This window comes from Pristiophorus japonicus, chromosome 13, assembly GCF_044704955.1.
Source record: "Pristiophorus japonicus isolate sPriJap1 chromosome 13, sPriJap1.hap1, whole genome shotgun sequence".
Classification (NCBI taxonomy): Eukaryota; Metazoa; Chordata; class Chondrichthyes; family Pristiophoridae; genus Pristiophorus; species Pristiophorus japonicus.
In genome coordinates this window covers 107,040,394-107,053,333 of record NC_091989.1, presented here as the reverse complement: position 1 = coordinate 107,053,333, position 12,940 = coordinate 107,040,394, and the positions used below count along the sequence as shown (strand labels likewise).

Here is a 12,940-nt window from a genome sequence, read left to right as displayed (position 1 = left end):
CCGAAAATTGTAACATACAGGGAAATATTACGGGAACATATTGATCGTGATTTCCGAGTATTCAAGACACGAAGAAAAAAACAATTAAGGAAAGCAAAGAGGCTAGGAGTTGTTCTTTGGGAATGTGTGGGAATGAAGTGTTTGCAGGTGGGGGCAGAGTATAGACTTAGCATGGCATACTTTAATTGCAAATGGGAGAGGAAGTGGGGCGTTGAAGACTGATAATTAGACCAAGGGCAAGAGAGACAACTTTGAGACAGTCCCTCGGCTGTAAGCAATTATGGTCTCGATGCCGTTAGACTGCAGAGGGCGCTGATTTTCTCGGTCAGTTCAGTTTGATCATAGAACGGGAGGGAGAGAGAGAGAGGGGAGAAGAAGGGATCACCCGGGCTCGGGGCGGCAGAGCCAAAGCATATCGCTAGGAAATGGCCAGCAAGGTGTGCTGGACCCGGGGCTGGACAGTGCCCATTCTCATTCTCGGGCTTTGCGCCATTTTTAGCCGGGCTGAGCAGGACAGCTTTAGCGCAGAGGTAAAGAAGACATCCAGACTCCGGTTGGAGTCAATCTGCAAGTCGCGTCGATGCATGTACAGCTGCTACAGTACTCATACAGACAGATGCATCTTCTTATGAGCTGTTGCTGATCTCACTGTACGGTGTTAACAGGCACCGAGAAAGATTGATACACACTGATATTTCTAGCGTATTAATATGCATGACAGGACTTAATTGGCCAATATTAAAACGTGCTAATAATTTGTACAGTATTAATATGCATGCTTGAGACGTTGTTCAATGTTAATATTAACCGATGTTAATATTGACTAATTTTACAGCATTAATATCCTGCTAAGGCTTATTGTCCAGTATAAGTGTGGGAAGTAACTCTGTACAGTATTAATATGCATGGTTTACTCACTGTCCAGTGTTAATATGAATGGTTTGACTCATTGTACAGAATTAATATACATACCTAGACTAACTGTTCAGTATTAAGATATGCTAATAAATTCTAATATATTAATATGCATGCATTTGCTCAATCTACGTATGTAAGAATAGATTCATTGACCGGTACTAATATGAATGATATTCTCACTGTACTTCATTAATATACATGCATAGTCTCATTATTCAATATTAATAAATGTATAGTATTAAGTTGCGTGGATGTACTGTATGGTAATAAAGTGAGAAAATAGATTTATAACATTAAGATGCATGCATAGACTCATTGTCCAGTTTTAAAATGCACTGATTAATTTGCAGTGTGTACTCACTGCCCAGTAATAAAGTTTGCTTACAGTGTTAAGATGCATGGATATACTCGTCCTGTATTAATATGCATGGATTGACTTCATATCAATATGCATGGATGGACCCGAGCATGAGAATATAAAGCTTTGGAAGAGAAAAGGCTATTTAACTTATTGAATCCATTCATTTATAGTCACTAATACTCTACATTATTAATATGCACAAGTGTTATCAAGCATAATTAGACTACACTTTATTATGCACTGAGGTTCACTGTATGCTACTTATACACTGGTTTTAAATGAACAGTAGTACTGACAGCCATTGACATTGCACTGTTTAATGCACTGAGACTGACTGTAGGGTTTGATTATTGTGCAGTGATACGCTCTGTAAAGTATTATACACTGTTAGTCTTTATACAATATTATCATTAGCTGATAGACTCTCTCTACACTATTGATATGCAGAGAACCACTATACAACATTAATAAACACTGATCGAGTCCGGTCAGTAGTTATCTGCAGGAAGTCTCATTATTCAGTATAAATATTCAGGGAGTAATGAACTCCAAGAATGTATGTGCATTAAGGATTTTACTGGTGCTATTGAATGCTATGGTTATAATCCCAGGTAACACAGTTATTGTCATCAGATTACTTCCTGTGTCTGATATGGTTTGAGAAATATTGCTGGCATTGGACTTTAATTCTGTGCATGAAGCTTGTGGTACAGGAAATAGAGAGTAAGGGTTAAGGGTAGTCACTCAGGTTGGCAAAAGGTGGGAAGTGGTGTTCAGTTAACAACAACAACAACTTGTATTTATTTAGCCCCTTTAATGTAGTAAAATGTCCCAAGGTTCTTCACAGAAGTGTTATAAAACAAAATTTGACACCGAGCCACATAAGGAGATATTAGGGCATCAAAGAGGCAGGTTTTCAGGAGTATCTCAAAGGAGGAAGGGGAGGTAGAGAGGCGGAGAGGTTTAGGGAGGGAATTCAAGAGTTTTGGGCGTTGGCAGCTGAAGACACGGCCGCCAATGATGGAGCGATTAAAATCGGGGATGTTCAAGAGGCCGGGATTGGAGAAGTGCAGATATCTCGGAGGGTTGTGGGGCTGGAGCAGATTGCAGGGATAGGGAGGAGTGATGCCATGGGGGGATTTGAAAACAAGGATGAGAATTTTAAAATTGAGGTGTTGCTTAACCGGGAACCAATGTAGGTCAGCAAGCACAGGGGCGATGGGTGAACAGGACTTGGTGCGAGTTAGGACACGGCCAGCAGAGTTTTGGTTGACCTCAAGTTTACGGAGGGTTGAATGTGGGAGGCTGGCTAGGAGTGCATTGGAGTAGTCAAGTCTAGAGGTAACAAAGGCATAGATGAGCGTTTAAGCAGCAAACGAGCTGAGGCAGGGGTGGAGTCAGGCAATGTTTTGGAGGTGGAAATGGGCGGTCTTCGTGATGGTGTGAACATGTGGTCGGAAGCTCATCTCGGGGTCAAATATGACACGAAGGTTGCAAACAGTCTTGTTCAGCCTCAGGCAGTTGGCAGGGAGCGAGAGGGATAGGCTGGTAGCTAGGGAATGGAGTTCATGGAGAGGACTGAAGACAGTGGCTTCGGTCTTCAGAATATTTAGTAGGATGAAATTTCTGCTCATCCAGTACTGGATGTCGGACAAACAGTCTGACAATTTAGAGACAGTGGAGGGATCGAGAGAGGTGGTGGTGAAGATGGTGGGTGTCGTCAGCGTACATGTGGAAACTGATGCTGTGTTTTTGGACAATATCACCGAGGGGCAACATGTAGATGAGAAATAGGAGGGGGCCTATTAGGAGGCATTCAGACATGGAGTTCCGGGAAAGATGGGTACAGATTTGAGAGAGGACAACACATTCAAGGACTTCGGAGAGAAAATGGAGATTGGAGAATGGGTTGTCGTTTGCAAGGATGGCGGGGTCAAGATGAGGAGTGGGGTGGTGATGTCAGATTTGAAGGAGACAGTACCTGAGGACCTAAGAGGGAAGTTGGGTGGTCAGCAGTTTAATGGGAATAGGGTCAAGGGAGTATGAAGTGGGTCTCATGGACAAGTGAGCGCGGAGAGGTCATGAGGGGAGAGAGGACAGAAACTAGAGAAAGATGTGAGTTCAGGGCAAGGGCAGGGGGGAAACTTAGAGGACGTTTAAGAGCATTTTGGCAGAAAGAATAAGGAGGCCACTCACTCCTTGGATAATAAGATGTAAATAGAGTACAGGAGCAGAGGGGCCTAGGGCTACAGATATACAAATCACTAAAAGTAGTCACGCAGGTTCATAAAGCTATTAAAAAAAAGTGAACAAAGCACTGGGGTTTATTTCTAGAGGGATAGAATTGAAGAGCAGAGAAGTTATGTTAAACTTGTAAACAACCTTGGTTAGACCATATTCTGGTCTCCATATTATAAAAAAATGGATATCGAGGCACTGGAGAAGGTGCAAAAAATATTTACAAGGATGATATCAGAACTGAGAGGTAATACCTATTAGGAAAGACTGAGCAGGCTGGGGCTTATTTCTCTAGAGAAGAGAAGGCTGAGGGATGACCTGATAGAGGTCTTTAAGATTATGAATGGGTTTAAAAGGGTAGATGCAGAGAAGATGTTTCCACTAATGGGGGAGACGAAAACTAAGGACTACAAATATAAGGTAGTCACTAATAACTCCAATAGGGAATTCAGGAGAAACTATTTTATTCAAAGAATGTGAAAGTCGCTACCACAAGGAGCAGTTGAGGCGAATAGCATAAATGCATTTAAGGGGAAGCCAAATAAACACATGAGGGAGGAATGGAATGGAAGGTTATGCTGATAGGGTGAGATGAAGAGGGGTGGGTGGAGGTTCATGTGGAGCATAAACACCAGCATGAACCAGTTGAGCCAAATGGTTTGTTTCTGCCCTGTACATTATATGTATTTTTACATATCCGTTCAAGCTAATTATGGGCAAGTATTGCCTTGCTTGACATGTTGTGCCACCATACTTACAGTCAAACCGAACATATTTATAATGTCAGTAATTCTTCCATCAAGGGGTTTTATCATTCCAGCAATGTTTAATTATGAGGAACTCCAAGTGGTAAAGAATATGCATAATAAAATACAGGGATAAGAACATAAGAACTTAAGAAATAGGAGCAGGAATAGGCCATTTTGCCCCTCGAGCCTGCTCCGCCATTCAATAAGATCATGGCTGATCTGATCATGGACTCAGCTCCACTTCCCTGCCCACTCCCCATAACCCTTTATCGCTCAAAAATCTGTCTATCTCCAACTTAAATATATTCAATGACCCAGCCTTCTCAGCTTTCTGGGGCAGATAATTCCATGGATTTACAACCCTCTGAGAGAAGAAATTTCTCCTCATCTCAGTTTTAAATGGGCGACCCCTTATTCTGAAACTATGTCCCCTAGTTTTAGTTTCCCCTACGAGTGGAAATATTTTCTCTGCATCCACCTTGTCGAGCCCCCTCATTATCTTATAAGTTTCAATAAGATCACCTCTCATTCTTCTGAACTTCAATGAGTAGAGGCTCAACCTACTCAATCTATCTTCATAAGTCAACCCCCTCCGGAATCAACCTAGTAACCTTCTCTGAACAGCCTCTAATGCAAGTATATCCTTCTTTAAATACGGAGACCATATTGCTGGATGATACATTCCAAATCTTCGCAATGCTATCATGCTGTGAATATACACAGAAATGTGTTGTGTAGAATACTGAGGCTATTGCCGTAGAGTACTTTTTTATTTAATTGAATGACTTGCTAAACAGCACCACCGTACAGTGTAGATATTTTAGTGAATTTTGTGCTGAATATTAATGCTGGGACACATGAGCTTTCAGGCACCCAGTATTAGGGTGACGTTCTTGGTCATGGTTAAGATGTTAATTCTAGTTTAGCATCAACTTCAGAAGGCCACTCTACTACATCAATGTAATGTTTTTTCCATTTCTGATATCAGTCGTCCTGTAGCGCCTCTGAATGAAATTGCCAATTTAGTAGCAAGTTGGGGGCAGTTTTCTGCCCCAAACATTTCACATAATACACTTACAGCTAGCAGACATAGCAGCTGTTCATCCGATCAGACTGGGCATCATTTAAACTCAGATCTCAGAGATGGAAAGTGAACTTGCCACCCAGTCCCATGCATCTTTGAATTTACTGCCGGTGTGGAGTTTATCCGACCCCCCCCCCCCCCGACCCCCCCTACACTGCAGCGGGAGAGCCAGCAAAAGTAGGAGAAATACAACAGCTTCAAAAATAAATGTCTTTGTTAATACAGAAATTTCTTTGGGCAGCTGCAACAACATGAAACTATTGTATTAACTAAGTTTACTGTAAATATTGATTGAATCTCACCCCTCTCCTGATTCTCACACCTCTCCAGCTATCACATTTTGCTGCTGCTGATCTCACTGATGATTCTGGCTTGGATAATTTTCCTACTGTTCTAGCTCCCCATAGCCTGGGAGTCACAACCTCTCCTCTTTCTGCTGATGGCTGAATGCTTCAAGTCTCTATTCCTTGTTTTGTTACTGGTTGTCCCAGGTCTTTGCTCTGGTCTGCTGCTCTGATTTACTGCCCTCTCCTTCCCATCAGGTATCAACAAATTTATACTTGAAGTACCTCCCCTTAAACTTGTGCTGTTTATATTCTAAAAAATGATGCCGTTATATTTTACTTAAGGCATAAATATGTGTAAACCACTTAGTAATTGCAACAGAAACTGGTTAGACCTGATGCAAAATCTCCATTCTGTTGCCTACAGAATTTTGATGAGCTTGCTTCTGAAATTGGGCTTGGGTGCCGCATAATTTTAGGGTCCCCGAATGACTTGAAAAATTGAGTTTGTCTATGTTAAACATAAAGACTCGCATATATATATATAGAGCAGTTCGCGATCTCAGGACATCCCAAAGTTCTTTACAGCCAATGAATTACTTTTGAAGTGTAGACACTGTTATAACATAGGAAAATGCAGCAGCCAATTTGTGCACGGCAAGGTCCCACAAAAAGCAAAGAGATAAATGACCAGATAATTGTTGTAGTGATGTTGGTTTAGGGGTAAATGTTGGCCAGGACACCAAAAGATTTCTGATAATGCATTGTTTTATGAGGAGGGGAGTCTTAAAGCATGTAATAGAGAATGCATTATTCTGCTAAAGCAGAGCCATGATTCTTTAAGTCCACAAAGTCTAATCGTTGTTTAATAAAACAAGCTCAGCGGTATGCAGAGTTTAGTTGTTGTTTGGTCAGAGAATTTTGAATTGGGAATGTGCTTTGACATGTGCTAGACATTTTCAGCTCAGAAGGACCTAGCATTTTAAGATTGTTTGTTCTTGAGACTGTAGGTCAGAAACCAAGATCCATTGTCTGGGTTTCTTTGTTTTGTTTTAAGTGTTATTGATAAGATTATATCTGAAGTAATAAAGGTACAGACAATTTGACTCTTGTTATTGATTATTTTGTGTTTGGGGGAAATTTATCCATATGCATCACAAATAACTAACTTTATTCCTCTTTTTTGTAACATTTGTTCGCAGAAATGAGCTGCAATAAATTTGCTGAAATTTGCCTTTCTCTTATTGTGGTACAGGATGTGTGTGATGAACAGGAACTACATGGACACATAGGGCGCGAAATCGGGCTCCTTTGTGCCTGCCGTTGGTCTCTCCAGGGGGCGCTAACGGGGCGCAAATGGGGTTGCAACCGGGCGGGGAGAGATCAGTGCCTCCCCCTAAATTTGGCAGGAGTTTAGTGACGGCAGTATGGCGTTGCACCCCAATCTCCTGCGCCCAGAGATTGTGACATCATTGCTGTGCGCAGCGACTCGGTAGTGCCCCGGAAGCAAAATTGGCTCTCGCATCCTGGTTGTGCGCCGGCTGTTAAAAACAACATGTAGAGGAGGCGGCTTTCAGTCGGCTGCAGGAGCATTATTAAAGGCAGGAGCATCCAGTTTATTTTTATGCGGCCAATAATGTTTCCTTATTAGTTTCACATCGGCAAGCAAGCCTTTTGACCAACTTGAGTGATTCGCAGTTGAAGGAGTGTTCTGGCTCATTCCTGAGTTTCATTAGGGACAGATTTGAAAGTTCAACATTTGGATCCTTTCATAGGGGCTGTGCCGGAACAGGATCTCGTCCTCCAGCGTCAACATCAGAGGCAACTGAGGCACAGAGAAACACTGCAAAATGTGGCCAAAGGTAGGAGGGCCAACAGGGCTCTCAACAGGAGGTGTTACCCTCCCAAGGTATTCTGGCAGCAGTTCTCCGACTTCAATTTCACTGAGGAACAGTGCGTTTGAAGACTGCACTTCAGCAAGGACATGGTCACAGAGCTCTGCCACCTCCTGCATCCAGACCTCGAGCCTCAGACCAGGGTGAGGATGACTCTCTCAGTGGCAGTCAAGGTCACCATCGTGCCCAATTTCTACGCCAACAGATCCTTCCAGTGTGCAACAAGAGACATCCTCAAAATCTCCCAGTTTGCCATCCATTGCTCCATCTGCGAGGTCAGAGATACTCTGTACAGAAGGAGGAGGGAATACATATCCTTCCCCATGACCAGAGAGAAGCATCACGAGCATGCATGTGGCTTTGCCAGGATTGCGGGCTTCACCATGTGCAGGGCACCATTGACTGCACCCATGTCGCTTTGCAGGCACCGCATAACAATCCTGAGGTATTCCATAACCACATAGGCTACCACTCACTGACTGTGTTGTTGATGTGCGACCACACACGCCAAATCCTCACCGTCAATGCCCGCTCTGCTGGCAGCAGCCACGATGCATTCATCCTGCACCAGACCGGTGTGCCAGCTCTGTTCCAGCCACCACATGAAGCTCGGGGCTGGCTGGTCGGAGACAAGGGCTATCCGCTCTCCACTTGGCTCATGACTCTCCTCCACACCATGACACACCTGCCCAGCTCTCATACAATGAAAGCCATGCTGCCACCAGGAACATCATTGAGCAGACCATCGGAGTGCTCAAGTAACGGTTCTGCTGCCTTCACCGCTCGGGAGGAGTTCTCCAGTACTCAGCTGAGCGGATGTCCCTATTCATCATCGTCTGCTGCATGCTGCACAACTTGGTCATCATGGGGGTGCAGTCATTGCCACCGGCATAGCTCCACCACCTCAGGAGGAGGAGGAGGATGAGGAGGAGCAGGAGGAGGATGAGGAGCAGGAACATCAGCGATGGAGGAGGCAGCCACTCAATCAACCTTCTGGAAGGGCGGTCCATGTCCGCCTCATCAAACTTCAGTGAACACCAGCCCACTTCCTGGTTGCTCAGCACGTCCCATCATTACATCAATTTCTCATTCCATATCATGCCCCAAAACTGAAATGTGAGAGACCACTAAATGTGCAATATTCCAAAAATAAATTTATCCAAAAACATTAACCACGTATATACACAACTACAAAATTTACTAATCACCCTTGTGCAAACTCTTACTTCCCCTCTTAACTCTGCCATTTCCTATTCTACTGATATGTAGTGTTTCCCCTGTGGCTGCAGCATGGCTGGTGGAAAGCTTCTGAGTTTTAGGGCCAGAGACTAGAGATGGCCTTGCAGGGCGCCCTCAACCAGCTCTGGGCCTGGAAGGCCCGGCTGTAGACTGCACCTCATCAGGCTGGGCAGCAGCAGTCTGGGCTGGCTGGATGACAGGCAGCGACAAGTGCAATGGTGGGATCAAGAATGCTGTTATCCTGAGAGAGGATAGCAGGTCCTTGTTCCACTGACCCACTGCCACTTCCCCAGGGCAGCACCTCAGCCAACCCTCCAAATCTGCTGGAGCACACATTGGTGGTCTGCTGCGACACCGGTGGACTGTAGTGGACCCAGCGGCGATGGCAGCAGTCAGAACTTGTGTGACATCCATCTGAGACTGCATGAGAGCAGTCTGAGACTCGATGCCAGCAGCCATTGTCTGCATTACAGCACCAAGATGTTGTGTTACTTCCACGTGTGCTGCAATGGAAGCTGCCACATCACCCATGTCACGTGTTATGAGGTCTGGATCTGCACGGTCGCTCCGTGAGTTCAGCAACATCTGCAGACTGGAAATAATGGGCTCCATGGAGTGTGCAGAGCTCTGTGTAATGTTGGAGGCAGACTCCTCCATTCCCCTTACCATTGCCGAGACTCTCTCGGGCACCTTTGCCATTGCAACTATCATCTCGGAATGCATGGCCATCGCCCTTCTTGTGAACATCTCCCCGTCAAGGTCCTCATCTGAGTTTTGTGCAGCAGAACTTGCGCGCGATCTCTCCCTCCGGGGAGCTGGCTCCCGAAGTACCCTTTCCCCTTGGCCTTGCTACAGACTACTCTACTTAGCTTGTCTCTAATGATCGCATAGTGCCAGTATCTGAGGTGGTGCCTGCGGGTGAGAGAAGCAGTGACGCAGTGCTTTGTTCCTCCTCCTCTTCTGTTAGTGGGAGGCTCAGAGACAGGCTGCTCATCTGGTTGCTGATTATCTGAAAACATAAAGTCACAAGACTCGCATTAAGATGAGGGTTGGGGGGGCGGGGGCAGGAATGGAGCAAATAATGCAGACAGTATCAAGAGCTGGAAAATGATAAAGGCTTGTGGTTTGAGGGGGAAGCAGGATGAGAAAAGGAGAGGGGATAAAGTTACCGTGGTTGCCCCCAGCGGGGTCGATGTTGCTGAAGACCATGGCGCCCACCACCTGCTGCCCAATGAATTGCATCACTCCCTCCACCAGGTCGGACAGCTGCTGGAGCTGAGTATCACCCCCACCTGTCCTTTGCTGCTCCCTCCTATTCTAGGCAATCTTGTCCTGCAAAAGAAACAAATGTGTGTGAGTCCAGCTATATATCTTGGAAATATGCCTGCCACCTTTGAATAGCTGTGATTGTAGACAAGGTGTGAGGTGTGGATGTGAGTTTGAGTAGGTGCAGACATTTGGTAGGAGTGTGGTGGTTTGCACAGTGTACACAGACAGAGGTTCAGATGCTGGTATGTAGGACCTGTTGAAGCATGTACTCACCTTGACCACTCGACTGAGGTCATTGAATTTTTTCCTACACTGTGTCAGACTGCGTTGCACCACACTAGTGGCCGAGACCTCCTGTTCCACTTCCCCCCACATTGCCCTGAAGACCTGGGGCAATGGCCTCCTTCCACTGGCCGGGAACAGCGCTTCCCTCCTTTGCTCTACTCTAGCCAGCAATGTCTCCAATTCCACGTCTGTGAAATGACGATCTCTCTCCTTGGGATTGGGATCAGCCATTGCCATCAGAGCATTCACTTCCTGGCAGGTAGCCTTCAGAGCCAGCAATGCTGAAAATGCGCAGCTGTGCAATGATATAACCTCCCCTTTAAGAGCTGGAATGAGCCAGTGTGAAGGATGGAAGGATCATTGCTGAATGCATTGCACCTGAAATTCAACAGTGCTCTGGTAGTAGCATCCCTGTAATGCCCCACTGTGGTCATTAGCACTTGATTTAGTGCCCCACTGCCTTCTTGGGGCGCAAAGCCCAATTTAGTAGAAGTTCAGAATCATTAGTGCCAGGAGCTAAATTTTTAAAATTTCCAAAGTTAACACCCCAAACGGGGCGCTACCGAATTTCTCCCCATACTGTTTTATTAAATCATGGTGTTGGTCATAGTAAATTGGAGGAGGTGTTGTTTTATAACAGTAGGTATGTTATGCCATGTTATTCACACATATTATCAAGGCCACTGATTTACAATGACTGAATAAATTCAATTTGGTTTTTATTAAATTATATTCTGGAAATTTTACCAGTGTTTTGGATCAAATTTAGCAACTTTGTCTGTTTCTTCAACATCCTCCTTACCAATCTCCCTCCAAATACTCCAACATATCCTAAACTCAGCCACCATATCCCGTGTTAAGTCCCACTCGCCCAACACACGTGTCTTACACCGGTTCCCTGTTGCACAGTGCATCGAATTTCAAATTCCCATCCCCATCTTCAAATTCCGCCACATCTTTGGCCTCTGCAATCTCTTCCAGCCATGCATCCCCTCTTGCACCCTTTGCTTCTTCTACTCTGGCCTACTATGGATCCATCGCCCTCATCACCTCACTATTGGGGGAAGAGCCTTCAGTTGCCCCTGTCATATTCCTAAACCCACTGCCTCTCAACTCTTCTTAATACCCATATTTTGACTAACCTTTCAGTCACCTATCTTAACTCGCCACATGGATCAGGATCCATTCCCTTTATTTTTCTTTCTGCCTTGTAAAGTGCCTTGGGATGTTTTCTATGTTAAAGGTGCTATAAAAGTCCAAGTTGCTATTATTGGAAACTGTAAATGAATGGCCTTGATTATTTAATATGTTCCTTTATCTATTTTAATTTATTTGATTATTATCAACCTTTTTTAAAGCCCAGGATACACATGAAGGCAGTCGGAACTGTGTAGGAAATTATAGATAGGTATCGTGCTTTAGCAGTATTGGGGATGGGAGGGTTACAGAAATGCCTGTGGGGTGATTCCTATGGTCTGATAGCAATGAGGAGTGGTCCTGAGATATGGGAGCATTCAAAGATATGTGACCTATATCCCTACAGTCCATGTGCACATCACAGAGCAATTGAGACTAGAAGGAAAACAATGAAGGTAGGTTCAATCATGCATGTTTTTGTTTACTTGTGCGTGGGACGTGGGCGTTTCAGGCAAGGCCAACATTTAGTGTCCATCCCAAACTGCCCTTGAAAAGATGGTGGTGAGCTGCCTTCTTGAACTGCTGCAGTTCTTCTGGTGAAGGTACTCACACAGTGCTGTTAGGGAGAGAGTTCCAGGATTTTTGACGCAGCGACGATGAAGGAACGGCGATATATTTCCAAGTCAGGATGGTGTGTGACTTGTAGGGAAACTTGGAAATGATGGTGTTACCATGTGCCTGCTGCCCTTGTCCGTCTAGGAGATAGAGGTCACGGGTTTGGGAGGTGCTGTCGAAGAAGCCTTGGCAAGTTGCTACAGTGCACCTTGTAGATGGTACACACTGCAGATACGGTGTGCCGGTGATGGAGGGAGTGAATGTTGAAGATGGTGAATGGGGTGCCAATCAAGCGGGCTGCTTTGTCCTGGATGGTGTTGAGCTTCTTGAGTATTGTTGGAGCTACACTCATCCAGGCAAGTGGAGAGTATTCCATCACATTCCTGACTTGTGCTTTGTAGATGGTGGAAAGGTTTGGGGAGTCAGGAGGTGAGACGCTTGCTGCAGAATACCGAGCCTCTGACCCGCTCTTGTTGCCATAGTATTTATGTGGCTGGTCAATGGTGACCCCCAGGATGTTGATGGTGGGGTATTTGGTGATGGTAACGTTGTTGAATGTTAAGAAGCAGTGGTTAGACTCTCGCTTGTTAGAGATTGTCATTGTCTGGCACTTGTGTGGCACGAATATTACTTGTCACTTATCAGCCCAAGCCTGAATGTCATCCAGGTCTTGCTGCATGCAGGCATGGACTGCTTCATTGTCTGAGGAGTTGCGAATGGAACTGAACACTGTGCAATTATCAGCAAACATCCCCACATCTGACTTTATGATAGAGGAAAGATAATTGATGAAGCAGCTGAAGATGGTTGGGCCTAGGACACTGCCCTGAGAAACTTCTGCAGCGATGTCCTGGGGCTGTGGTGAT

The 12,940-nt window shown here is 45.1% G+C and overlaps 1 protein-coding gene across 1 annotated transcript in view; it reads left to right on the top strand.

Moving 5' to 3' along the window:
• Nucleotides 1-358: 358 nt before the first annotated feature.
• Nucleotides 359-12,940, top strand: part of LOC139278740 (matrix metalloproteinase-15-like) — a 92,825-nt gene continuing 80,243 nt past the window's right edge. The window contains exon 1 of the mRNA XM_070897832.1: nucleotides 359-530. Within this exon, the coding sequence (XP_070753933.1) occupies nucleotides 426-530 (105 nt within the window). The 5' untranslated portion in view covers nucleotides 359-425. The remainder of the gene's footprint in view (nucleotides 531-12,940) is intronic.